Genomic DNA, 23,803 nt, shown 5'->3' on the forward strand with positions numbered 1-23,803 from the left:
AAGGCTTAGGAGCTCAGAGGAAAGTAGATCAGAGGAGGGTGGAGCAGCCCCAGGTAGCGCCCCAGCAGGGGGCCCTGGTCCTGCGTTGCTGAAGGAGAGGGAAACAGGAAAACCTGGCTGGGGCAAGGATGTCCCCACCATGTGGGCGCATTAGGACACCAGGCAGGCTGCTGTGGACCTTCCACTGGGCCCAGCAGGTTTGCCCAGAACTACCGAGCCCTGTGAGCGGCTAGGTAACTACTGTGGTAATACAGAGGTGGGGTAGACTCTATGGGGGGGGTGCCTGCTCACCTGCAGCCTGCATTCCTGCTCGTTTCCATTTGTTGTTGTTCCTGAGCTGGACCTGGGCAAAATGTTGCAGTAGATGAAGTGTTTCCTGGGATCTTCCTGCTTCCCTTTTGGGAGTACATGTCCCCTTCCTCAGGGGAATCTTAGGCCTGCCTATGTTGTCATAATCTACCCTTTTAGGTCTGCCGTCTAACCCTCATATCCCCACCGGATCCCACTCCTCCTCCCCATATTTAGCAGAGTTTTTGGAGTGCTCTGCTAGGCACTGAAGCAAATCCAGAAGAAACGTGGGGTGACGCAGTTACGGTCCTGTGCTTTTGTGCCAGGAGAGGGCAAGGCAGGGAGGTCCTGGCTCATCATGCTATCTGCAGCCGCCACTCTCCCCCAGTGCAGCCTTTGAGCCAGCCCAGTGCCTGGGGTGGGGGTAAGGGCACAAGAGGATGGCCTCACAGAGAATTGTGGAAGGTGGCCTTTTGGTCCCCACCTGGCCTCACCCACTAAGGCCGCCTCCTCCGGCAGTTCCCAGCAGGGGCGGAGCAGGCAGAGGAGCAGGGACTGCCACCTGCCCCTGGTGGTCATTCCCCCACACCAGGCTTGGTGGGGCTTTGGTGAGGGGAAGCGGGAGGAGGGGTTCACAAAGGAGGCTGGAGAGAAGGTTGAGAGGACTAAACAGTGACCCTTTATTGAGCACTTACTATGTACCTGCACTGCCATGCTAAGTGCCTGGGAAGTATTAACTCATTTGATGCTCACGGCAGCCCCACAAGGAGGTGCTATTGTTACTATTATTATTTTTCAGTCCTCACCTGAGGATATGTTTTTATTGATTATTTCTTAGAGAGAGAGGAAGGGGCAGAGAGAGAAAGAAGCATCGACGTGAGAGAGAAACATCAATCGGTTGCCTCCCTTAAGTGCCCCGACGGGGATCCAACCTGCAACCTAGGTATGGGCCCTGACCGGGAATTGAACCCACAACCTTTTGGTGTACGGGAAGACACTCTAACTGAGCCTTCCGGCCAGGATGAAGTGCTGCTGTTACGATTCCCACGTGCAGAGGAGGCAGCTGGTGAGTGCAGAGGCTGGCCCAGGAGCACACAGCCATGGGTGTGCTGGCGTTTGAATTGACACTGTACCACTCCAGAACCCCTTTGCTCAAACGCTCTGTCGTGCCACTGCCCCAGTCTCTTCCCTGCTTGAGCAGAGTCTGTTCACATCACCTGTGCTGGGAAAAGGAAGACAGCATCCCAGCTTCACCCCGGAGGCCCTGACGCAGCTGGTCGAGGAGAATGCCTGGATGGTCACACGTAAAAGGCCCCCTGGAATCCCAGTGTGCAGCCAGTGTTGAGAACCACTGGGCTAAACCAGCCCACGCCCAACAGCGCACACTCTTTGTCAGGCCAGCTAGTAAACACTGGCACACTGGCACCTTGCGAGCAAGCTAAGATGCGACTTGCCATGGGTGTTGGTGGGATCCCGGTAGGGACATGTGGTTGGGCAGATGTGGGAATGAGCTCTGAAAGAATGAACTGGCAAAGGAGGAGATGCTGTAAATATTTCAGGGTCCTATTTCAGAGCTCTGTTTTAAGCCTGTTCTGCTTTGAAAGGTTCCATCCAAATAGCTGAAGGGTCCCTTCCTCAGCAAGTGACCAGCCAAGTGAGAAAAGAGCTTAAAAATAAATAAAAATAAAATAAAGCCTGGCCAGTGCGGCTCAGTGGTTGAGTGTCGACCTATGAACCAAGAGGTCACAGTTTGATTCCCAGTCAGGGCACATGCTGACTCGATCCCCAGTGGGGGTTGTGGGCTCGATCCCCAGTGGGGGGCGTGTGGGAGGCAGCTGGTCAATGACTCATCATTGATGTTTCCATCTTTCCCTCTCCGTCTCCCCTCCTCTCTCTGAAATTAATATAAATAAGTAAATGTAAAATAAAGCCTCAGCAGAGCAGTGCAGCAATAGCTGGGAGCAAGCTGAGGCCCACCGAGTCCCCCAGACCAGGAACTCTGCAGGAAGAGCTTTTGGGAAGACAGTGTTGAGCCAGATTTGGGAAGCTTGGCACAGTGTGGCTAGAAGAGACAGGAGGATGCACCTCAATGTGGAGAGTGAGACGTGTGCGAATGTGTGGAAAGGTAGAGTGGTTGGTTATAGAGGGAATCAGGAGGAGATGGAGCCTCCAGTGCAGAAAGACTGCTGCAGAGGGATTAGCACTGAGCAGGCAGACGAGGCAGAGGTGGGGAAAGCCTAGGTGCTGGGAGTCCAGAGGCTCTGCCAGGACGCCTGGGCTCGCTGCAGTCAGCATCAGGGACTGAGCACTGGCTTGGAGGCGAGGGGAAAGGGCTGGGGGACCTTAGTGAAGCACCAGATGATTCCGAGACAGGTGTGTACGCAAGATGGCCCTGGAGGAGGAGCTTCCAGGTCACCCTGCGGGCTGCCCGGAAGGGGTGGAGAGACAGGAGAGAGCTCCAAGCTGGCGAACAGGGTGGTCGTCAGTCACTGGGATTGTCCAATGCCCCATGCCCCCCTCTAAGACTCACAAGGGTTACCACAGGAAAGGGGGTGATCATCCAGTCCCCCCTCCTCCAGGGACCCAACAAGAACATATAAAACTAAGCCTTAAGCCATTCAGAGTTTGGAATTAGTTGTTAAAAAATGTTTTCCCCACAGTGGAGGGCATGTGTAAATGTGGGGACAGAGTAAGGACAACTCAGGGTGTCTTGTCTTTCTTCATACATTTACCCACACTTGATATTTCCTCTCTTATGACTATCTCACCTCCAAAACTCAACTTGAGTCTCACTCCTTGGGAGGTTTCTTGGTGCACTCAGGCCCAGGGGCATCCCTCTTTGGAACTCCTAGCAGGCTGTGCTATTGGAAATGTTCTGGGTCTGTGTTGCCCCCAGGGCAGCCACTAGCAACGAAAGGCTACCGAGAATTTTGCCTGTGGCTAGAGCAGCTGAGGAACTGAATTTTAAATTAATTTAAATTTAAATAGCACAATGCCTAATGGTGAACACCTTACACAGCACAGCCCTTGAGCACCTGCTGATTTAATAGGTGATTTAATACTTAACATCATCTCAAGGGGACCAACTGTTTACCAGACACTGATTAGGTACTTTACGCAAGTTATCAAGTGTTCACACCCTCTCATGAGGAGGTATTAGCACCCCCATTTTAAGGAGGAAGAAATAAGGGAATTGGAAAAACCTCCCTGGAGTGGTAGCTGGACTTGAGTCTGGGACTGACAGGTGCCAGAGCTCAGGTTCTTCCTATGACAGTACATTTCTTACTACCATTTTCTCTTCATCAGCTGGACAAACCAATTCCCTACCAGCCTCTTACTATAAACAGAGGTCCCTCCTGCCCTCCCATATGAACTAGTCTTCCATCCTCTTTGGGATGACTTCCCAGGGTGGGCCAGCAGGCAGACACCACCAGTGCAGAGCCTGCGTGAGGGGAAGAGTCCGTGGGAATTATAGCAGTTGGAATCCCTGGCCAGGGGGACTGCTGCAGAGGCGTCGAAGAGAGCTGGAGGGCAGAGTATAGAGCTGCGAAGCCCAGGAGATCTGGGGCAGGGCCCTGGGGGCACTCTTCCACAGTTCACCTCTCTTCTTAGCTCCAGGAAGCCCCCTCAGTCCTGCCCCCTGCAAGTACTTCTTGAAATATGAAAGCAGAGGACAGTTAACTGTTTCAGGATAGGACTTGGGAGTGTCTATAAATTGGAGTGATTGCTGGTCCACGGGTTCATCCAGTCAGTAAAAAAGATATCAAGCACCTTAAGGATTTGGGTTCAAATAGGTCAGTGATAAAGCCTGAGAACCTGCATTTTAACAAAAGCCAGGCAATTCTACGGTCCACAGATCACACTTGGAAGTTGTAGTCCTTTATTTATAGTCTTTTATATATTTTTTACTTGCAAGTGGCTACTTATACACTATCTTGAAATGGCCTCTTCTTCCCCTGACCTTCCCTTTACCAGAGATTCTCAAGCCTGGCTGCATACTAGACTCACCTGGGAGCTTTAGGAAACTACTGATGACCAGGCCCCAGCTCAGGCTACTGACCAGAATCCTTGGGGTGAGGGGTGCTCGGGCACCCCTGGGAGAATTGACTCTGATGTGCAGCCAGGGTTGAGGACCCCTTTGCCTCACCTCTGATGCCTTCGTCACACTCAGCCACATCCTGCTTCGTGTTACTTATATGTCTCTCTTTTGGGTGCGCTGAGTCACCTCTGAGCCTCCGCAGCCTTCTTACAAACACCTCCATAGCAGTTTCAACTGAATGAAACATTTTCTCCTATTTCAGTTCAGCTTTAGGGGCGCCAAAACATTGCTCCAGAAGTTGTAGTCTTTTGCCAAAGGGGAATAAATGATTCCCTTTCCTATGTTCTTTCTGAACCATCCTCTTTTTGCTGGGTCTTAGGTGGCCTCACCCCTTAGCATAGCTTTGTGAGTAGCACCTCGTGCCAAAGTGAGGGTCAGGAGAGGGGAGCACCTGACCTGAGATGAAAGAGCTCCAGGTGGCAGCATGGGTGGGCCTGCCTGAGTCAGCTGGAGAGTCACTTGTCAGACTTCAGGTGTTGGTGCCAGCCCCTGCCAGCCCCTGGTCCCTACGGCATTGACAGCGCAGGAGCCGAGGGAAATCTCCCAGGATGGAACTTCCTTCCTCTAAGGATTCTTGGCGCCATGGTGGGCAAGTGGAAGCAGGCCTGGTCTCAGGCAGAAGCATGAGGCAAGTGAGGATTCTCAGATGCTCCGTCCCCGTCTTCCCCCTTTAATTACCAGTGGCCCTGGACCTGCCCCTTCCCCAGAGCCATTGCCCACATGCCTTTTCTCTCCCCTCCCTCCAAGCTTGCTCCTAACTCACACTGGGCCAAATAGTTCTAATCAAGTTAAGTGTGCCACCCGGTCCAAGGGTTCTTGTTTGTTTTTAAATCAGAGGAGTGTTTCAGATGATGGAATTTTAGCTGTCAGTGCGGATTAAGTATTTTTGAGGGGAGTGGGTTTTTCCTGAATTCCTGAAATTACAGTCAGGCCACTCTGAAGTCAGAGGGCTGTGGAGAGCACCTGCTTCCTCAGGAGTCACTATCTCTACTTTGGGGAAAGGGGGTGTTCCCGATGGGGGCACCAGCAGAGAGTCTTATGTACACCCTCTGCCCCTGCCAGATGTGGATGAGTGTGTGGAGGGGACCGACAACTGCCACATTGATGCTCTCTGCCAGAACACCCCGAGGTCCTACAAGTGCATCTGCAAGTCTGGCTACACGGGGGATGGTAAACACTGCAAAGGTGAGGCTGGGAGGGGGAGGGGGAAGGCAGTGTCACTGCCTGGCCACAGGTGCCTTACACTAAGGCCTGTGATCCCCACTGACATGGGGAGGGGTTGATGGGCGTGGGGAGGGGAGGAGCTATTCCCAGAGAGAGCGCAGTTTTTGAAGTTGCACAAAGGCTCCATATAGGCTAGCTGGGGCCCTTGGACAAGTTCACAGCGAGACAAGCTAGGCGGGGTGGGGGGATCAGAAGCATGGGACTAGGGCCTGAGGTTCCCTGACTCTGGAACCTCCATCCTCAGACCCTTGCACCGTGCCCACAAAGAAAACAGATAGTTTAACCCAGGGAAATTCCTACTGCAAACAAGCACACCTTCCCCTCGTAATTAAAGCTATGCAAAGAAAGCAGTCTTGAGATGTTACTTTATGACCTTCAGTGTTGATAAGGCTTCAGTGGACAAGGCACACTCATTAATTCCTGGTGACATTATAAATTGAAAAGTGATTTCGTCATCCCTAGCAGGAATCCTAAAAGGCATTATACTCTTTGACCCAGGAATTTTACTCTTAAGAACTTATTCAAAGGAAATTCAAAGAAACAAAATAACATACGGGAGAAGGTATTATTTGATGCTTTATTTATGATAGTGAAATAAACAAGGAATCTAACAATAGAGAAAAAATTATGATCTAAAAAAATAATGACCATGGAACATTCTGCAGCCATGTGCAGTGGTAATTAGAAAGACTGGGTGGAAATATGTGAAAATGTTTGACTTTAGATGAAAATAGCAAAATGCAGAATGGTTTGTAGGCTATTAAAGTAACTATATAAACGTACACATACACACACACAGAGAGAAGGTGATGCATTTTTTTAAAACCACCACAGGGCTGAGGCCAGGGCTGGGCATGGGGCACGCAGGTGGGTGCAGCTGCCTCAGCTCCTCTTTGCCCGCAGATGTGGATGAGTGTGAACGAGAGGATAACGCAGGCTGCGTGCACGACTGTGTCAACATCCCGGGCAACTACCGGTGCACCTGCTATGATGGCTTCCACCTGGCACACGACGGACACAACTGCCTGGGTGAGCGGGGAGCGGGCATGCGGGAGGGGGTGTCTTGTGGGGAAGGAGGTGTTTTCAGCATTTCCCATTTCCCAGGCAAGGCGAGGAAAGTGACCCAAAAGCTGCAAAATAGAGAACCGGGCCAGTCCCCCCTTTGAGGCTGGCACGGAGGATGAAGCCATCCTGCTGCTGGATGAGCACAGCAGAGGAGATGCTGCGGGAAAGTGCTCCCAGGGCAGCGGCCGGAGGACAGCAGCAGGCTTAGCGCAGTGGGCGGGGCACGGCGGGGAGGTGACTTGGCTCCAGGTAGACCCTGGCTCTGCGGCTTGCTAGCCGCGTGGCCTCAGACAGATTCACTGGTCTAGTCTCTGGGAATCCCAGCTTCCTTAAAGGCTCTGGGTCAGTCACCATGAGAGAGCATGTATAAAGAGCCCTGTGCCATCCTTAGCACATAGTGGGTGCTTAGTGCACAAGAGGAATGTCGTCAACGCTGATGCTGCCTCCCTGCTCCCAGATCTTCCCAAAATCTCTAGGCTCGCCCTCTTCTCACTTCTGAGGCCTCAGTCTGACCTGATCTCCTTTGTCCCTCGGAGCTGGATCAGAGAGAGGAGAATCTCTAAGTAACTAAACTCAACTTTGGTTTCTATCATTTACTAGGACCATGTCAGATTCTTTCCCAAGTAGAAAAACTGAAGCCCATAGCATGAAAGGATTTGGGACATGAACCCAGGGATTCTTCCCCAAATTCCTTCTCTCTGGTACCAGAACAGGGGACAGGAAGGAGAGAAGACCAGGAAGGAAGAGACACAAGAAGAATGATACCCAGAGAAGCAGGCTAGGCTGCCCTCTCGCCCCCTCCCCCGACTAAACAGAGGAATTATCTGAGGCCTCATTGGCCTAGGAGAGCCTCCTGACTACAGAGCCACCTTTAAACCCAGTCACATTCCAACCTTGGACCAGGCCTGGACCAGGTTTCCACTCCCAACCCGGTCCTCCCAGCCCCTCAGCCAGGGCCACCTCTCTTACCACTGTAGCTACCAGGGAAGGACCTCCCTCATCTGCCCAGTCACTTGTGAGGGCCTCTTTGGGAACTCCTTTGGAAAGAGGAGCTGTGACACCGGGACCAGGACAGTGACTTGCCTACAGGACTACAAACATCAGCATCTGAGTTCTTTGGTTGCCTATGACCTCTCTAGGCCCCCTATTCTCGTCTTGTTTCCTTAGAAAACCAGCCAGAAGATAAGGGAATGAGTAGGTATGGAACAGGTCAGGGCAGCAAAGGTCTATTTAACACTAACCCCAGGGTTGGGGTTCAAAGTCTGAACCTTACCTTTGGCTTTTAGGGGACCCCTGAGCAAGTCATCCATGCCCTAGGTGGCGTCAGTTTCCCCTCTGAGAACTGAAGGAAAGAACTTGGCCAGAGTAGCCAAGTCCCAGGGTTGAAATAGAAGGGAACAGAGAAGGGTGGAATTAGGATGGGGCAAGGGAGGGAAGAAGACAGGGATGGGAGAGTCACGAGTGTGGCAACAGAAGGACGGCGACAGGAACAAGGCAGAGGAAAAGAAGCCTCCTTGGCTTTCCTAACAAGTGCACCTCTCAGGCAGGAGCCTGGGCCCCTCAGCCCTTGGCCAGAAGGGGAAGAGACAGGGATTCGAGGCCCAGCAGAGAGGATGAGGAGAGAGGGGCAGATGAAGCCCTCAGGAGCCCAGCTCCATTTGGGAATCAATCTCCCTCATGCCTCCTGGGCCAAGGAAAACTGAGAAGGGCTGTGGACTTGGGAGGGCAAGCAGGGAGCATAGAGAGGGAGTCGAGGCATTGAAGTGGGAGCCCCAGGATGAGCTTGGTTCTGGGACCTGGGGCTGGTGATTAGGGTGTGGCCTAGCAGCTCCCCCCAACCCTGGCCGACAAGCTCCAGACTTTGTTTTGTTAAACCAAAATAGGAGAAAGGCTAGGGAGTATGGCAGCAAGCCCAGGCCTGGGGGGAGGGGAGGAAGGACTAGGGTGTGGCCTGTCCACAGAAATGGTCCCTTCCCCAAAGGAGTTGAAGCCACTGCCTTCCCCAACCCCCTCGCCCACCTCAGCACCTCCCTGCGCACGGAGCCATTTCCCAGACTCTCTATTCCCTGGCTGTTACCACGACCAGCTGCCCCCACTTCTTCACCCCATCCAGCCTGCACTCTTATCTTCATCTCTGTTCCTCTTCTCTGCTTCTTTCCTGATCACCTTTGCCTTCAGTCTTAGTTCCAAGAGGTTCCTCACCGTAGTGAGCCATGTTCGAATGTCCCCTCCCCACGTGCTCAGCTCCCAGCTCTGCCCTCTTAGGGCAGCGTTTTCAGGAGCAGTGGAGCATGAGGTGAGGGTGAGAACTGCCTGGCCTAAGGCTGGGTGTTGGTTTGGGGAGGAGGGGAAGGTGTGTGTGCTGGACTCTTAAGACTGCTCCCAACCCGTGGTGCTGAAGGCCCAGGGCACAACCTGGACCCTGGCCTGCACCCCACAGCCTCACCAACCACTGTCCTGCACAGATGTGGACGAGTGTGCCGAGGGCAACGGGGGCTGTCAGCAGAGCTGTGTCAACATGATGGGCAGCTATGAGTGCCACTGCCGGGAAGGCTTCTTCCTCAGCGACAACCAGCACACCTGCATCCAGCGGCCAGAAGGTCAGCCCATGACCTGGGAGGGCCCAGCACTCCCAGGCTCCCCTCTCATCTGCTTGGGTGCTTCCCTCAATACCCCCTAGGTCTCAACCTCCTCCATTCTCAACTCCACTAGCTTCTTCTCTGTTCCCCAACCCAACTACATCCTAAGGGCTCTGTAGACAGACACTATCTTAGAGCAAAATCTGGAGGAATTCACTTGGGGTGGGGGTCAGTGTGGGATTAAGGCAACTATTATTAAGGTAAGTGTGGGATTAATGGTGTCCTCCGTGTCCAGAGCCAAGTGGATCTTGTTGCTAATTAACTGTAGACGGCTGAGCTCTAAGTGCTGTCATCTGAGAGAGCCTCCGATGCCGCATTCCTTGGATTGGATTGGGAGGGTCAGGCAGGAATAGTGCATATGTGTTGTCCGTTTCTGGGGCTCCCCGCCAGACTGGGACATTTCTGAGGGGAAGGACTATGTCTAATTCATCTTTGTACCCCCAGAACCTAATACTCTGCCCTGCATGTAGTGGGTGCTAGGTATTTGTTGAATAAAATCATATAGTAATTACCTATACCAGTTACTCCCCACTCACATTATGCTATTGATCTCCTTCCTAGTTTGACTATAAGCTTTTTGAGGGAAGAGATCATGTCTTATATTTATCTTACATGTGGGTCTTTCCTAAGTCCACCCAGTACCTAGCACAGCCCTGGACAATGGTTAGATACTAGCCTTTGGTTGTCTGAAGGAGAGGGTGATCATGCAAGTTTCCTGGGGTTGGGAGTCAATACCTGTACGTCATTCAGAATGGCTCTGAGCTCTGTGGGCAGGGCAGGGAGCTTGTGAGGGGTACCCAGTCTCCTGTCTGTCTTGCAGCCTCAGTGGAATTCTCCGAATTTCCTGGGCCCCAGTTATTCCTCCCAGTTCCTCTTCCTCTGGGCGCCCAGAAGTACAGAGCATTCACCCTGCTCCTTCCCTTTTAGAAGGAATGAACTGCATGAACAAGAACCATGGCTGTGCTCACATTTGCCGGGAGACGCCCAAAGGGGGTATTGCCTGTGAATGCCGCCCTGGCTTCGAGCTCACCAAGAACCAGCGGGACTGTAAATGTGAGATCCCTGGCATGGCAGTGGGAGAGAGGGAGACAAAGAGGCGGGGTGTGGGGCCTCAGCGGCAAGAGGTGGGAGGAAAAGGGAGCATGGGAGAGGCAACTAGAAAAGAGGGCCAGTAACTGTTATGGAGAACTGGCCCCCAGGGAGAAGCAAGCTGAAAGGCCTCCTGCCCTCTCTGCACAGTGACATGCAACTATGGTAACGGTGGCTGCCAGCACACGTGCGATGACACAGAGCAGGGTCCCCGGTGCGGCTGCCATGTCAAGTTTGTGCTCCATACCGACGGGAAGACGTGCATCGGTGGGTGAGGCCAGTGGACAACTTAGTCCACCTGTGATGGGGGAAGGGGTAGGGGTCCTTGGGAACCAGGGAGCGGGGAGCACATGGGGCCCCAGTGCTGGGCGCAGGATGACTGGTGAGTAAGTTGAAGACCCAGCCGATGCCAGGTCTAAGTAGGGACAACTCTGAGACTGAAGGGCTCACCTGACCCCCTTCTCCCCCACCCGCTGGTTCCACTGCCCCACCACCCGGGACCTCACCACCCTCTTTATCCAGGATAAAGTGTTGCTAACCTGGGAATAATCAGCAGAGGCACTTGCTGGCCAGGGCTGTAGCTGAGAAGGGAGGAGAGCTGGGGCGATGCAGGATTAAGCCTGACCAGAGGCCCTGGTTGACCAGTGTGGTCAGACGGGAGCTCTCACAGCCCACTGTCCCCACTGGAACTGAGGGTGGGACAGAGTGCTCTTTCCTGAACAGCCAGCCTTGAACTGACAAATGGGGTTTCCTGACTCCAGGTATCTTTTCCTCAGTATCCTCTCTCCCTTCCGCTCCCCCACTTTCTTCCCTCTTCTCCACATTCCAGTGGGACGCCCTCTCAGCCCTGCCCGGGGCCTCTCACTTCACCACCTCCAGCCTTCCATCCCTCTTGCCCTGGTTTGGGGCCTTCTTAATGCCTGGATCCCTTTTCCTGAGTTCCTCAGCCTTACCTCACATATCTTCAGGTACCACGGATGATGAATTTAATTCCTGATTCCCTAAGTCTTTAGGTCTTCCAGGAAGGCCAATTACTCTGTGCTCACAGGTGCTGAGGAAGATGATGGGACAGGTGTCCCCTTGGAGAAGTGGGAATGAAAGGGAAGAGCCAGCCAGGCAGGGGCGAGCTTGTCATGTGGGCACAGTATTCATGGATAGCGGTTCATCTCTTGGGCTACAACATGCTGGGGATGGGGGCGTGTGAACGCAGTCACTCTGTGTCTGTCAGAACCAGGCTGTCCCCCATCTCACTCTAGAGGCCCACCCCGTCTCTGCAGACAGCACCGCCTTTCCCCAGACACGAGAACAGGGGAGCAGATGATGCTCTGAAGGGTCTCCCTCAGGTACCTGTTCCAGAGACTTGCACGCACAGTTCCAGAGTTCGCTAATTAAATCTCACCCGCTACAGTTTTCCTCTGAACTAACCCTTCAAGGACCCTGGAACATTTTTAGGCCTTCCTGTTGCCTTCTCTGGACTGATCGTTACAGCTCCTTTCACTTCCCCCTCATCAATCTAATTCCGCTTTCCAATCCTCCCACCATCCTCTGGACACACTCACAACCCCCCAGAGTGTCCTGGAAGAAAGTGCATGGAGACCCCAGGGAGAAGCTGCATGTGTCAGGACAGAGTGTGGGGCCCTGGGTGTGCGGGTGGGTCCCTGGGCAGATGGCCCTGGGCACAGCTGCTTTTGAAAATGCCCGTTAAGCTTGAGCCCTTCCCCAGTGCCAGACCCATTCTGCCCTCTGGGCCACAGCCAGGTGAGGTAGGAGGGAGCAAACGAGGCTGTTCTGAGGCACACAGCCATGTTCTCCCCGAGCTCCTCACGCTCTGCTCCAGTGGAACTTACTGACCTTGCCCTGACCTCGCTCTCTCCCCAGCCCTGGCAGGTGGAAGCCTCACTGTCCCGGCAGTCAGGACGCTGAGATTTGGTGGGCAGGCGGAGGGCAGCATAGTTGAGCAGAAAGGGTGGGCACCCTTTGGGATCTGGCAATTTGTAAGACTTGAGGTTGGATTCCCAGCTCTGCCTTCGGCATGCTGTGTGGTACTGGGCCCGTGACTACCCCTCTCTGAGGCTTTCCCATCAGTCCCTTGGAGGGAGCCCAGCTTCCTTGAGGATACCAGGCAGGACAAGGCTGGGGAGTGAAGTTTTGGAGTCTCAGGGCTCATCATATGGGGGACAGTGGTTTGGGCCTGCAGGGCGGAGGAGGGTGGGGAGGGGCTGGGGCTCAGTGGGCCACAGTGGCTCCTGCCCAGCATCTAAACAGCTTTTTTACAATGTCAAACAGGGGAAAGGCGGCTAGAGCAGCACATCCCCCCTCAGGCCGTTTCTAATGGTAAATATGTCTGCTCTCTGCACTTGCTCTCACTGGCTTGCTAGGGGAAGGGCTAACCTGCTGGGGCTCCCACTAACCGCATGCCCTCTGGGCCTGGCCTGACTGGGCTCCAGCCTGCCAGCAGGGCTCCCCTGGCAGCCTGGGTACTAGGCCCACTGAGTGTCTCCTGAGTCCCCAAGAGCTGGCCCGGGAGCCCTCATGTTGGTTTTGTGCTCCTTTGATCCTGTCACGCTCCTCTTCTGCCCCCTCCTTCCCCCTCTCCCTCACCTCCTTCTAACACCTCACCCCACCCAACCATCTGCCCCTCCCTTTCTCTGCCTCCCACACAGCTGAAGACCCAGCAGCTCCCTCTTAGCCATCGTGTCCCCGTGCCACCTGAGCTAGGGGTAGGGTAGGGTTAGATGCCACCCTTCTTGGGGCTTCTTACTCACAGTAGCTCAGTGCCAGCATCACTCATCGCCCTCTTCCACCATCACAGTGTAGATCATTACAGTTGAGTTCAGACAGACCTGAGTGTGAGTTCTGGCTCTGCCACCTCCTAACTGTACGACCTCAAGCTACTTTCCTCTCTGATCCTCAGTTCCCTCTCCTGTAAAATGGGGAGGATGGGCCCTCCCTTAGGTTGGCCGTGACGCTGGAGACAGTGTGTGTAGAGCATCTAGGGAGCTCCTGGCACAGAGTAACTTCTGATTTTAATGCTGAAGAGCAAAGGGTTGAGGCCATCCATCCTGCTGCCTCAACTCTGCCCACAGGTGTCCTACAGGGGCAGCAGCTATGCCCAGCTTTCTGCTCCAGCCTGGGGTGGACACTGCCAGCTCTCCTGCTCCCCACCCGGGATCCCACAGTCTGCCTTGACTTGGCACAGGATCTCTGTTCCCCTTTCCACACTCTGGAGCTTGGGCACTCTTCTTATGTTAAGGATATTCTTGGGGGTATGACTTGGAGCCTGAACTCAGGATTCCCTCCCAGGTTCCTTCCATGACTGTGGGGAACCTCAGGAGAGGCTATGGTGGGAGTGCCACATAGGAGATCCCACTGGATCTCCCAAACCTGGGCATTTGAGAGACCAGGGCATGGCCAGGGACCCACAGGCAGAGTTGGCCGTCTAGTGCCCTGGCCTTGCTGGTCTCAGTGACAAGGGTTGAGCCGAAGTTTTAGGAGTCAAAGATTCAAGATGATAGTACTCTCTGGTGCCTTCCTCATTCAGTTTCCCTGATTCTGAGGACTACTCTCCTTTCTTTCCGGGCAGAGGCCTAGGGATTTTGTCTCTCTAATGGGAGAACTCTAGGCCCCCAGATGGCCCACACCTCCACAGCCCCTGTGGCAGGGCCTTGCAGTTTGAGCTGGTGGGTTTTCCCTGGGCTCACTTGACACTTCTTGGCTGTTAAACCTGTTTTTCTCCTACTCTGAATTCAGAAAATAGGGCGACTGACCCATCCATACACTCCTACTCTGATCTCTCAGCAAAGGGAAAACTTAGCAGTCAAGAGGGGGCAATAGAAGAGACAGCGCTGAGGCTCTCTAACTCTTGACCTACCTTCTGACGCCCTTCCTTCTCCGATTCTTCTTTTACCCCCTCTCCTCCCCTCCCCATTAGGAAAGTAAAACAACAACAGAACAGCCAGCTTATCTCCATCTGGTACTAAAAGGAGGGCTCCGGAGGAGCTGGAGGTAGCCTGGAAGGGGCTGGGAAGTGACTATTCAGTCTCCTCTGAGGAGGAGCAGTCAGCCCTTGAACTGGGATCTTTCTTAAGACAGCTGGGCAGGGAGGAGGGGAAGATGAAGTGATGGCCATCAGCTGTATTAGGGATCACCAGGCTCTCTTCCCAGGATTATCCACCGTGACCCCCACCCACCAAAGAGGTAGTCGGTGGGAAGAGGAGGGGAGAGGAGGAAGCACTGTCTTTCCTTTATTCCCTGGTAGCGATTGCTCCCATCCCTCCTTGCACCCTCCCCTCTCCACCTCCTCCACCCCCTCAGCACATTCCTGCCTGACAGCTCTGGCTTGTACCTGCCTCACTGCTGTCCACCTTGTTTCAATCAAGTAGGGGGCAGGGACGTGGACTGCTTGGCTGCACTTGTGAGGGGCTGGGGGCTGGGAGCCTCCGCTTAATGCTCCTTCTAAAGCACAGGGAGGCAGCCGAGGCCTTCCCTTGTTCCTCGGGCCTCTGTGCTCTCTGTTACCCTAGAGTTTGGGGCTCCTCCAGGCCCATAACCTGGTTACCATCCCCTGCTCCCTCCTAAACAGAGACCTGTGCTGTTAACAACGGAGGCTGTGACAGTAAGTGCCATGATGCAGCAACGGGTGTCCACTGCAGCTGCCCTGTGGGTTTCATGCTGCAGCCAGACAGGAAGACCTGCAAAGGTAAGGGCTTTCAAAGGACAGGAGCGGAAGGGTAAGGGGCTGAGGTGGGGAGCTGAGATAGGGAACCTTTTATGGGACCTGTACCATTATTAGCCTCCTGTACCCCTGGAGGCTATCCTGATGATAAAGAACTGAGGCCATAACTAAGGCTGGTCTCCTGTCCACCTCCCCCATCTCGGTTCAAGGGACACATAAGTCCAGTGTCCCCTGCCCCTGCACTACCTTGTTTTCCCTACTCTCATTAAATCCCCTATGGGTCCCTAACCCTCTTGGTTAATGAACATTTATGTTTGTCCCTGGGTCTAGGCTGCTATTTGAGCCTTGTGTCTGCACGAGGTCACAACTGCGTTCTGTTCCCTTCATATCCCACATTCCTGAGACCTTCCCTGTGGAAAGGTGCTTCTGGTCAGAGGGGGAATAAGGAAGCAGTTGGGAGCACTGATGCTGGAGCCTGGACCCTGGTTCAGATCCCAGCTCTGCCTCTGATTCACTCTTTGATCCGGGGCAAGTTTCTTAGTGTCTCGGTGCCCGAGTTTCACCACAATGATGGTGCTTGCAGAATGTTGTAAGGATTAAGCGAGTTATATATGAATTATAAAGTACTTAGAACAGTGCCTGACAAATGACAAACACTGTGCTGGTTGTTGTTATGGTATAATTTCCCACACTGTCCATTCTGTTTCCCCTCCTTTAATTAACCAGGTCTACGGGAAAGGTTGGGTAGAGGGTAGGCATACTGAAAATAATGATTCATCGGGGCTGTGTGTTCCCTGGTCCAAAGGAGTAAGGACTGGAAGGAGGTCTGGGATCATTCTTTGTGTCTTTTGGCCCAACAGCTGGCAGAGAGGACGGGGAGGGCTGGGGCAGTAGGTCAGACAGCCAGAGTTGAGAGGTTTCCTGCTGGGAAGGACTGTTGACAGGTATGCTAAGAGTGAAGTGGAAGGCGCCCTCCCTGCCCCTCCCCCAAGCAGGGGTGAGTAGCCTGGGTCCTGTCTGCCACCAGCTTGGAGAACTTGACCTCAGGAAGGAAGCCGCTCACCCCCGCCCCCCTTCTCTTCCTAGTGCTGAAAGCTGCCTCAGGCCTGAGTCTCTCCAGATCTCTCCCAGTCCAGCCCCCTGCCTGGCCCCCACCCCTCCCCCATCAGCTACCCAGCCTCTTTCACTGGTTTCTTCCCTCCAAAGAGCTGCCCCTTTGAATCTCCACCTCTCTGTGCCACCTCCTCGCCCACCCTGCTGGGCTCCTGTGACCAGCACAGATGGGGGACAGGAAAGGAATAAACCCCATCCACCCGCAGTTTTGGGAAGAGCTGTCAGCAGCAGAGCGGAGAGCACGGACTAGCCACCTACTTCCTGCTCCAGGCAATTCCCTGAGGGCCTGCTTCTGGTTCCCAGGTGTCCCCTTCTAAGAGGACTGGGCCTGAGGAAAGGTGTTGCTAAAGGCAAAGACCCATCATCCCCTGAACAGAGAAGAAAAGGGAGAGTCAGGAGGGCAGGCTCAGGGCTCTCCTTGATTCCATGTGAGGGAGGAGGGATCTTTTATCTTTGTTTGTTCTCAGCCTTTGGATTACCTTTGATTTTCTCTACTTTGTCCTGCTTCCCCAGACATAGACGAGTGCCGTTTGAACAATGGTGGCTGTGACCACATTTGCCGCAACACCGTGGGCAGCTTTGAATGCAGCTGCAAGAAGGGTTATAAGCTTCTCATCAATGAGAGGAACTGCCAGGGTGAGCAGACTTGGGCCAAGGGGAAAGCCTTCGAGAGGTTCTTGGGGTAGAAGTTTCAAGCAGGCCAGAGCCTGAGAAACTCAACAGACACTGGGGAGGGTTTCCATAAGCAGTATTGTCATGCAAATTAGCAAATGTGCACCTTCTTGGCCGCCCAGCTCTGCACTGGGGCACACAGCTTGGCAAGGAGTGAGGGATGGATTTCACCCCAGTTCATATCCTTGGCAGGGTCTGAGCTGCCTAACCATACATAGTGGTCCTGATCTAATAGGCATTAGATATTGCAGTTCCTGACTCCAAGGACTCCAAGTGGAGGGAGCATAGGGGATGGGTAGGCATTGCTGAATCTCTGATTCTAGGCCTGGGCCATGAGTAGGGACTTTTAATTTAAGGGGAGAGCCAAGGCCTCTCACTTGGGTCCTTTACCTGAGCAAGGGGTCCCAGGATCAAGTGCCCCAAGAAAAATTCAGTGGCTTGAATCCTTGCTCTTTCAGATATAGACGAGTGTTCCTTTGATAGAACTTGTGACCACATATGTGTTAACACGCCGGGAAGCTTCCAGTGCCTCTGCCATCATGGCTACCTGCTGTATGGTGTCACCCACTGTGGGGGTAAGCCAGCAAATTTGGACCCTCAGCCACCAGGCCCCTCTCACTTCCTCACCCTTCAACTGAACAAGCCCCTGAGTTGGCTTGTGGCTGTGGGCAATCCCAGGTACATGTGCCATGTCTGCATCCACTGTGAAGTGGGAGGAATTAAGAAAACTGGGAATCAGGTATCAGGGAACAGCATCCTGCCTCCAAAATTTCTCTCTCTCACCCCCATCACTTTCCCTTGACTCCCACCCTTAGCACCCAGATTACAGCCCCACTGGTAGGAGTGGAAGGTTTTAAAGCTCATCAGTTTGGCCCCTTCTCAAGCTGCCTTCCTTTTCCTTTTCAATGTTTTTATTGATCTCAGAGGAAGGGAGAGAGAGAGAGAGTGAGAAACACCCATGATGAGAGGCATCGATCGGCTGCCTCCTGCACGGTCCCCACTGGGGATCGAGCCCGCAACCCGGGCATGTGCCCTGAGCAATCTCCTGGATCCTAGGTCGATGCTCAACCACTGAGCTATGCCAGCAGGCCTCAGTCATTCTTCTGACTGTAGATAGACACAGGAAGGAGGTCTTAGGTTTGAGGGTTTCTCGGGCCAGGAGTCTTAAAATACCTGGAATTCCAACCAAAGGTCCTCACGCACTGCCCACTCCCTGGCTCCTTCTCCTGCCCACCATTGTCTGTCTGTCTCCTTACTCCTTCCCCAGATGTGGATGAATGCAGCATCAACCGGGGAGGTTGCCGCTTCGGCTGTATCAACACTCCTGGCAGCTACCAGTGTACCTGCCCGGCAGGCCAGGGCCGGCTGCACTGGAATGGCAAGGATTGCACAGGTGGGCAGCGCCCTCTGCTGGCCGCAGCTGGCACTAATTTCAGGGGTTGAGGCTGTAAGGGGTGCAGAGTGTAGCTATTTGAGTTAGAGACATGAAGGTTCCAGTAATCCTTTCATCCCTTTATCAGTCTCTGTGTACAGTCACAATTCTGCTTGTAGCTAATTTTCTTCCCTCAAATTACCCAGCTGAGGGAGAGGGTGGGAACAGAGGCCCTCTCCTCCTCAGGCTTCTCTCCCCTTCCTAGAGCCTGTGAAGTGTCAGAACAGTCCTGGTGCGTCGAAAGCCATGCTCAGCTGCAACCGCTCTGGCAAGAAGGACACCTGTGCCCTGACCTGCCCCTCCCGGGCCCGGTTTTTGCCAGGTACATAGAAGAGGTTGCTGGAGGGCTGGTGGGGAAGGAACACTGGCTGTTCAGGCAGCAACTCTGCTCCCCTTAGAGACATCCAACCAGTGAGGGTTGTGGGGGGCAGGTCAGAGCTGTGACAGCTCCCTTCTCTCAGAGTCTGAAAATGGCTTCACGGTGAGCTGTGGCACCCCCAGCCCCAGGGCCACTCCAGCTCGAGCTGCCCACACCGGGAACAGCACAAACACCAACCACTGTCATGGTGAGCACCAGCCCAAAGGCCTGTTCCCACCACTCTCTTGCTTATTGACCCCCGTTTCTCTTCTTCATTAACCCTGGCCTCACTTTTTTCTGGATCCCCTTCTTGCTCTGTAATTCTCCAGCCCTGCTGCCTTGCTCCTTCTTCCCCTGACATCTGATTGCCTTGGCTTTCATAATCCTTCTCCAGCGAGGCCCCTGGCTTATTGCCCAGCTTCTCAGCATCCTCTGCAGCAGCCCTCACCCCACCCCTAGGGCCCCCAGGCTCTGCTGAGCTTCTACCATCCCTCTAGAGGCTGCAGTGCTGTCGGTTAAACAGCGGGCCTCCTTCAAGATCAAGGACGCCAAATGCCGTTTGCACCTGCGAAACAAAGGCAAAATGGAGGAGGCCAGCAGAATCCTGGGGCCAGGTTTGGACTGGGGACCCCACTCCAATAGGCTGTCTGGCCACCAAACCCTTCCCACCCCTCAACTGCTCTGCTTAGCAAGATTGCCAAAAACCTACTGGCACCATGAACTCTAGAAAGAGCAGGGGCAAAGCAGATGTAGGCATAGAGCCCAAGGAAGTCCTAGGATATTCCCCACACCAACTAATTAGTATCCTAGACTAAAGAGAATGGAGGTAGCTGCAGTCAGTGATCTGGTGAGGTCTGTCTGGCTTGGGGTGGAAGGGTGAGAACTGGGAGCAAGAACTTCCCCTGTCCCCCAGGGGGTGCCCTGGAGTTGACAAGGCCTTTCCCCCAGGTGCTGCGCCCTGCTCTGACTGCCAGGTCACCTTCATCCACCTCAAGTGTGACTCCTCTCGGAAGGGCAAGGGCCGGAGGGCCCGGACCCCTCCAGGCAAGGAAGTCACTCGGCTCACCCTGGAACTGGAGGCAGAGGTCAGAGCTGAAGAAACCACAGGTGGGACTGGGAGCACTGTTGAAGGAGGGTGGAAAGGGAAGGGCAGAGGTAGGGAAACCACAGGTTTCAACAGCAAAGGGGAGGGGTGGAGCCTGTATTAGGGCAGACCCTGCCTAATTCCAAGCCCAGGAGCCAGTCTCTCTCACCTGTAGCTCCTAGCTTTGCTCCCACCCTCCTGGCTCACAGCCACTGTTTCTTCTCTTCCTTCTGACTCATACCGTCATCCACTACCAGCTGGCTGCGGGCTATCCTGCCTCCGACAGCGGATGGAGCGACGGCTGAAAGGGTCACTGAAGATGCTTAGAAAGTCCATCAACCAGGACCGCTTCCTCCTGCGCCTAGCAGGCCTTGATTATGAGCTGGCCCACAAACTGGGCCCGGTAGCTGGGGAGCGAGCTGAGCTGGTGGAGGCCTGTAGGCCAGGGCAGCACCGTGCCGGGGCCAAGTGTGGTAAGGGAGCTTGCTGGGATAGAGGGGAGCACGGGAAAGGAAAAGCCCAGCTTGGGCTCAGAGCAGGGTACTTTATGGCCACAGTTGCATCTCTCAAATTGTGAGGCAGCCAAGACCCTCCTGCCCATCTTCCCCACCCCGGTCCCAGGCTGAAATCTAGGACAGCAGGCAGGCCCTCCTGCACATGGCTTTGGCCCGATTCTTCCAAGCAGGATTCTGTCTCTTTCCAGACAAAAAGATTCTCCTTAAATCTGGGGGAGCGGGAAGGGGAGTCCCAGGCCTGGGTGGTGGGAAATAGGGGGGTGGGTGGCTAGCACAGCCGACTCTCCCTCAGTCAGCTGCCCGCAGGGAACGTATTACCACGGCCAGACGGAGCAGTGTGTGCCATGCCCAGCGGGCACCTTCCAGGAGAGAGAAGGGCAGCTCTCCTGCGACCTTTGCCCTGGGAGTGATGCCCACGGGCCTCTTGGAGCCACCAACGTCACCACGTGTGCAGGTGCCAGGGGAACAAACAATGCAGAGTGGGGTAGGGTGGGCACTGGGACGCCCATGGGCATGGGATTTCCCAAGGGCAGGCCCAGGCTCCAGGCTAGTCTCCTACTCAACATCCTGTTTGTGTGCCTCTGTCCCCTGAGACTGGGTGACCCCAAAGGGATGACCAGGACCATCCCCATCAGAGTTGGGCCGTTGGTTCATTGCAGGTCAGTGCTCACCTGGCCAACACTCTGTAGATGGGTTCAAGCCCTGCCAGCCATGTCCACGTGGCACCTACCAACCTGAAGCGGGACGGACTCTGTGCTTTCCGTGTGGCGGGGGCCTCACTACCAAGCACGAGGGGGCCATCTCCTTCCAAGACTGTGACACCAAAGGTGAGTAGGCTGCTCACCCCACCAGGAGACTCCCTACCCCAACTACTTCCAAGAACACTCTCCAAGTCCCCAGAGTAGACCCAAGCTTGTTGCTCCACCATCCTCCCCAAACCAAGAAAGGCCCAGCTGCCTGACCAGCCATGCCATCCTGCTCAGAGGGCCCATCCTGACCCACCGCAAGCCACAGCCTCGGAATTGGGGAATAAATAACGGTGCCACTTACCCCTCTGCTTTGGAGAGCTGGTGGCACAGTCCCCTCAACACTACGAACGCATTTCGGAACAGGTTTAGCACAGCTCAGTACCTGAAAGAAAAGAATTGGCACTGTAGCCAGCTACTCTGTCCAGTTTGTTTTTCCCTGGCCTTAAACTCTGGCATAACTAGGAAAGGTTGGGACTCTGGAAGAAACTTTGGTGTCTTCAGTCTCCTGATTCTCCAGGGTGAATGTGTCCTGCCTATACCATGTCCCAGAACTCTGACTTGCCTGCCACCTTAACTCCTACCTTTCCCCTTGCCTGCAGTCCAGTGCTCCCCTGGGCACTACTACAACACCAGCATCCATCGCTGCATCCGCTGTGCCATGGGATCCTATCAGCCTGACTTCCGTCAGAACTTCTGTACCCGCTGTCCAGGAAACACTAGCACTGACTTCGATGGCTCCACCAGTGTAGCCCAGTGCAAGAGTATGTGGCAGGGCAGGCTGGAGAAAAGGGGCTAGAGAGGCCTGGGAGCATTGGGCATAGGAAGCAGCAGGGCGGGGGAGTAAACCAACAGGGAACAGGGCTGGGGAGTAGGTGGACAATAAAGTCCCACTCTCCATCTCTCCCCACCCACTTAGTCTCAAGACAGTTGCTGGGCTGGGCTCTGTAGCATAGAGACAGGTAATGGGGAGGCAAATACAGGTGAAGTGCGATAAGAAGATACTAAAAGAGCAGGAGGGAAGGTGGACTCAGAACTTGGAGAATGGATAAGCTAGGAAGGCGGCTACCTACATGTGCCTGATTTTCACTTGAGAACTCTTCTGTTTCCCCAACCCATTTCCCCACTGACTTCACTTCTTTTCTCTTGCTCTGTCCACTGGCCATTGGCTACAGATCGTCAGTGTGGTGGGGAGCTGGGTGAGTTCACTGGCTATATCGAGTCCCCCAACTACCCAGGCAACTACCCAGCCGGCGTGGAGTGCGTCTGGAACATCAACCCTCCACCCAAGCGCAAGATCCTTATCGTGGTGCCCGAGATCTTCCTGCCGTCTGAGGACGAGTGTGGGGACGTCCTTGTCATGAGAAAGAACTGTGGGTGGCTGCAGAGCTGGGCCAGGGAAGGGCAACCCAAATCTGGTTGGGAGGGAGAAAGAGAAAATTGGTACAGGAAGAATTGGGGCAGTGGCAAGGGAGGCCTTGGGAGGAGAGGAACTAACAAAGGAAAACAATGAGGCTACATGTTCGGTGGAGAGCAAAGTTAAGAAAGCCAGCCCTGGGACTAACTCCAATAGCGTTCCATGTGCCACTGTCCTACTCTAACATTTTTGATGTTCCATTCATTTAAATGTCAAATTTCTTACACTGTGAGTGCCAGGATGTCAAAGAGGAGTTGTGGAACAAGCCCAGGGCAATGGGAGACAATATGTGAATGGGGGGGGGGTGCATGCACAGGGGACAGCTCTCAGCACAAGTCCTCCTCCCACAGCCCTCCCCCCAGGAGGGTTTGAGTGGCCTGCCCTGCTGCTTGCCTGACATGCTGCTTGCCTCCCCAGCATCCCCAGCCTCCATTACCACCTACGAGACCTGCCAGACCTACGAGCGCCCCATTGCCTTCACAGCCCGCTCCAGGAAGCTCTGGATCAACTTCAAGACAAGTGAAGCCAACAGTGCCCGTGGCTTCCAGATCCCTTATGTTACCTATGATGGTAAGCAAGGGCAGGAGAGCCAGGGAGGTTGGTGAAAAATGGGAGGCTCATCAGCCTTGGGGGACAGCAAGGGGAACAGGAGGGTTCCACCCCTAAGCTCCTCCCTTTGATTCACTTTGCAGAGGACTATGAGCAGCTGGTAGAAGACATTGTGCGAGATGGCCGGCTCTATGCATCTGAAAACCACCAGGAGATTTTAAAGGCAAGCAAGTTTAAACAACAACCAACATTTAATGAACATGTAACAATGTGCAGACAAGGTGCTATGTGCTTACATGAATATTCTCAGTTGATACACACAATCGCTCTGTGAATTAGGTACTTTCATCATTCCCACTTTACAGGTGAGAAACCTGAGGCACAGGGAATTACAGAAGTTGCCCAGAGGTTAAGCTGGGATTTGAGCCTAAGCCCACATGAGTGTAGTATCACCCATGCCTTGGCGGAGGACAAAGGCAGGAGGAGGTGAAGTGGCCCTCACCTCCTCCTCCAAAAATTAGAGGGAAAATGAGGTATAGAGAGATGCTTTTGCCTAAGTTCCCTCCTTCCCTTACTCCCTCCTCGGCTCCCACAGAAAAGCAGATTAGCACAGCATTTCTCAGTTAATTGAGTATAGACCTCTGTTTTCAAAAAATATATCTCTATTGATTTCAGAGGGAGAGGAAGAGAGAGAGAGAGAAACATCAATGATGAGTCATTGATCAGCTGCCTCCTGCACACCCCCTGCTGGGGATCGAGCCCGAAACCTGGGCTTGTGCCCTGACGGGGAATCAAACTGCTATCTCCTGGATCCTAGGTCGATGCTCAACTGCTGAGC

At 54.1% G+C, this 23,803-nt stretch overlaps 1 protein-coding gene across 5 annotated transcripts in view; it reads left to right on the plus strand.

Annotated features, from left to right (window-relative positions):
• SCUBE3 (signal peptide, CUB domain and EGF like domain containing 3) overlaps positions 1-23,803 on the plus strand; it is a 36,691-nt gene that overhangs the window by 7,549 nt on the left and 5,339 nt on the right. The window contains exons 2-22 of one of the 5 annotated variants that reach the window (XM_087817347.1): positions 5,450-5,572; positions 6,515-6,640; positions 9,142-9,276; positions 10,243-10,368; positions 10,555-10,671; positions 12,691-12,738; positions 14,987-15,103; positions 16,706-16,828; positions 17,323-17,439; positions 18,132-18,257; positions 18,502-18,618; positions 18,758-18,862; positions 19,152-19,268; positions 19,603-19,761; positions 19,996-20,211; positions 20,546-20,707; positions 20,913-21,080; positions 21,602-21,763; positions 22,175-22,372; positions 22,834-22,986; positions 23,109-23,188. In XM_087817347.1, coding sequence (XP_087673473.1) covers positions 5,450-5,572; positions 6,515-6,640; positions 9,142-9,276; positions 10,243-10,368; positions 10,555-10,671; positions 12,691-12,738; positions 14,987-15,103; positions 16,706-16,828; positions 17,323-17,439; positions 18,132-18,257; positions 18,502-18,618; positions 18,758-18,862; positions 19,152-19,268; positions 19,603-19,761; positions 19,996-20,211; positions 20,546-20,707; positions 20,913-21,080; positions 21,602-21,763; positions 22,175-22,372; positions 22,834-22,986; positions 23,109-23,188 — 2,795 coding nt within the window. The remainder of the gene's footprint in view (positions 1-5,449; positions 5,573-6,514; positions 6,641-9,141; positions 9,277-10,242; positions 10,369-10,554; positions 10,672-12,690; positions 12,739-14,986; positions 15,104-16,705; positions 16,829-17,322; positions 17,440-18,131; positions 18,258-18,501; positions 18,619-18,757; positions 18,863-19,151; positions 19,269-19,602; positions 19,762-19,995; positions 20,212-20,545; positions 20,708-20,912; positions 21,081-21,601; positions 21,764-22,174; positions 22,373-22,833; positions 22,987-23,108; positions 23,189-23,803) is intronic. The other 4 variants (XM_087817348.1, XM_087817351.1, XM_087817349.1 and 1 more) reach the window with 4 other exon arrangements.

This window comes from Miniopterus natalensis, chromosome 5 (genome assembly GCF_054644295.1).
Source record: "Miniopterus natalensis isolate mMinNat1 chromosome 5, mMinNat1.hap1, whole genome shotgun sequence".
Lineage (NCBI taxonomy): Eukaryota > Metazoa > Chordata > Mammalia > Chiroptera > Miniopteridae > Miniopterus > Miniopterus natalensis.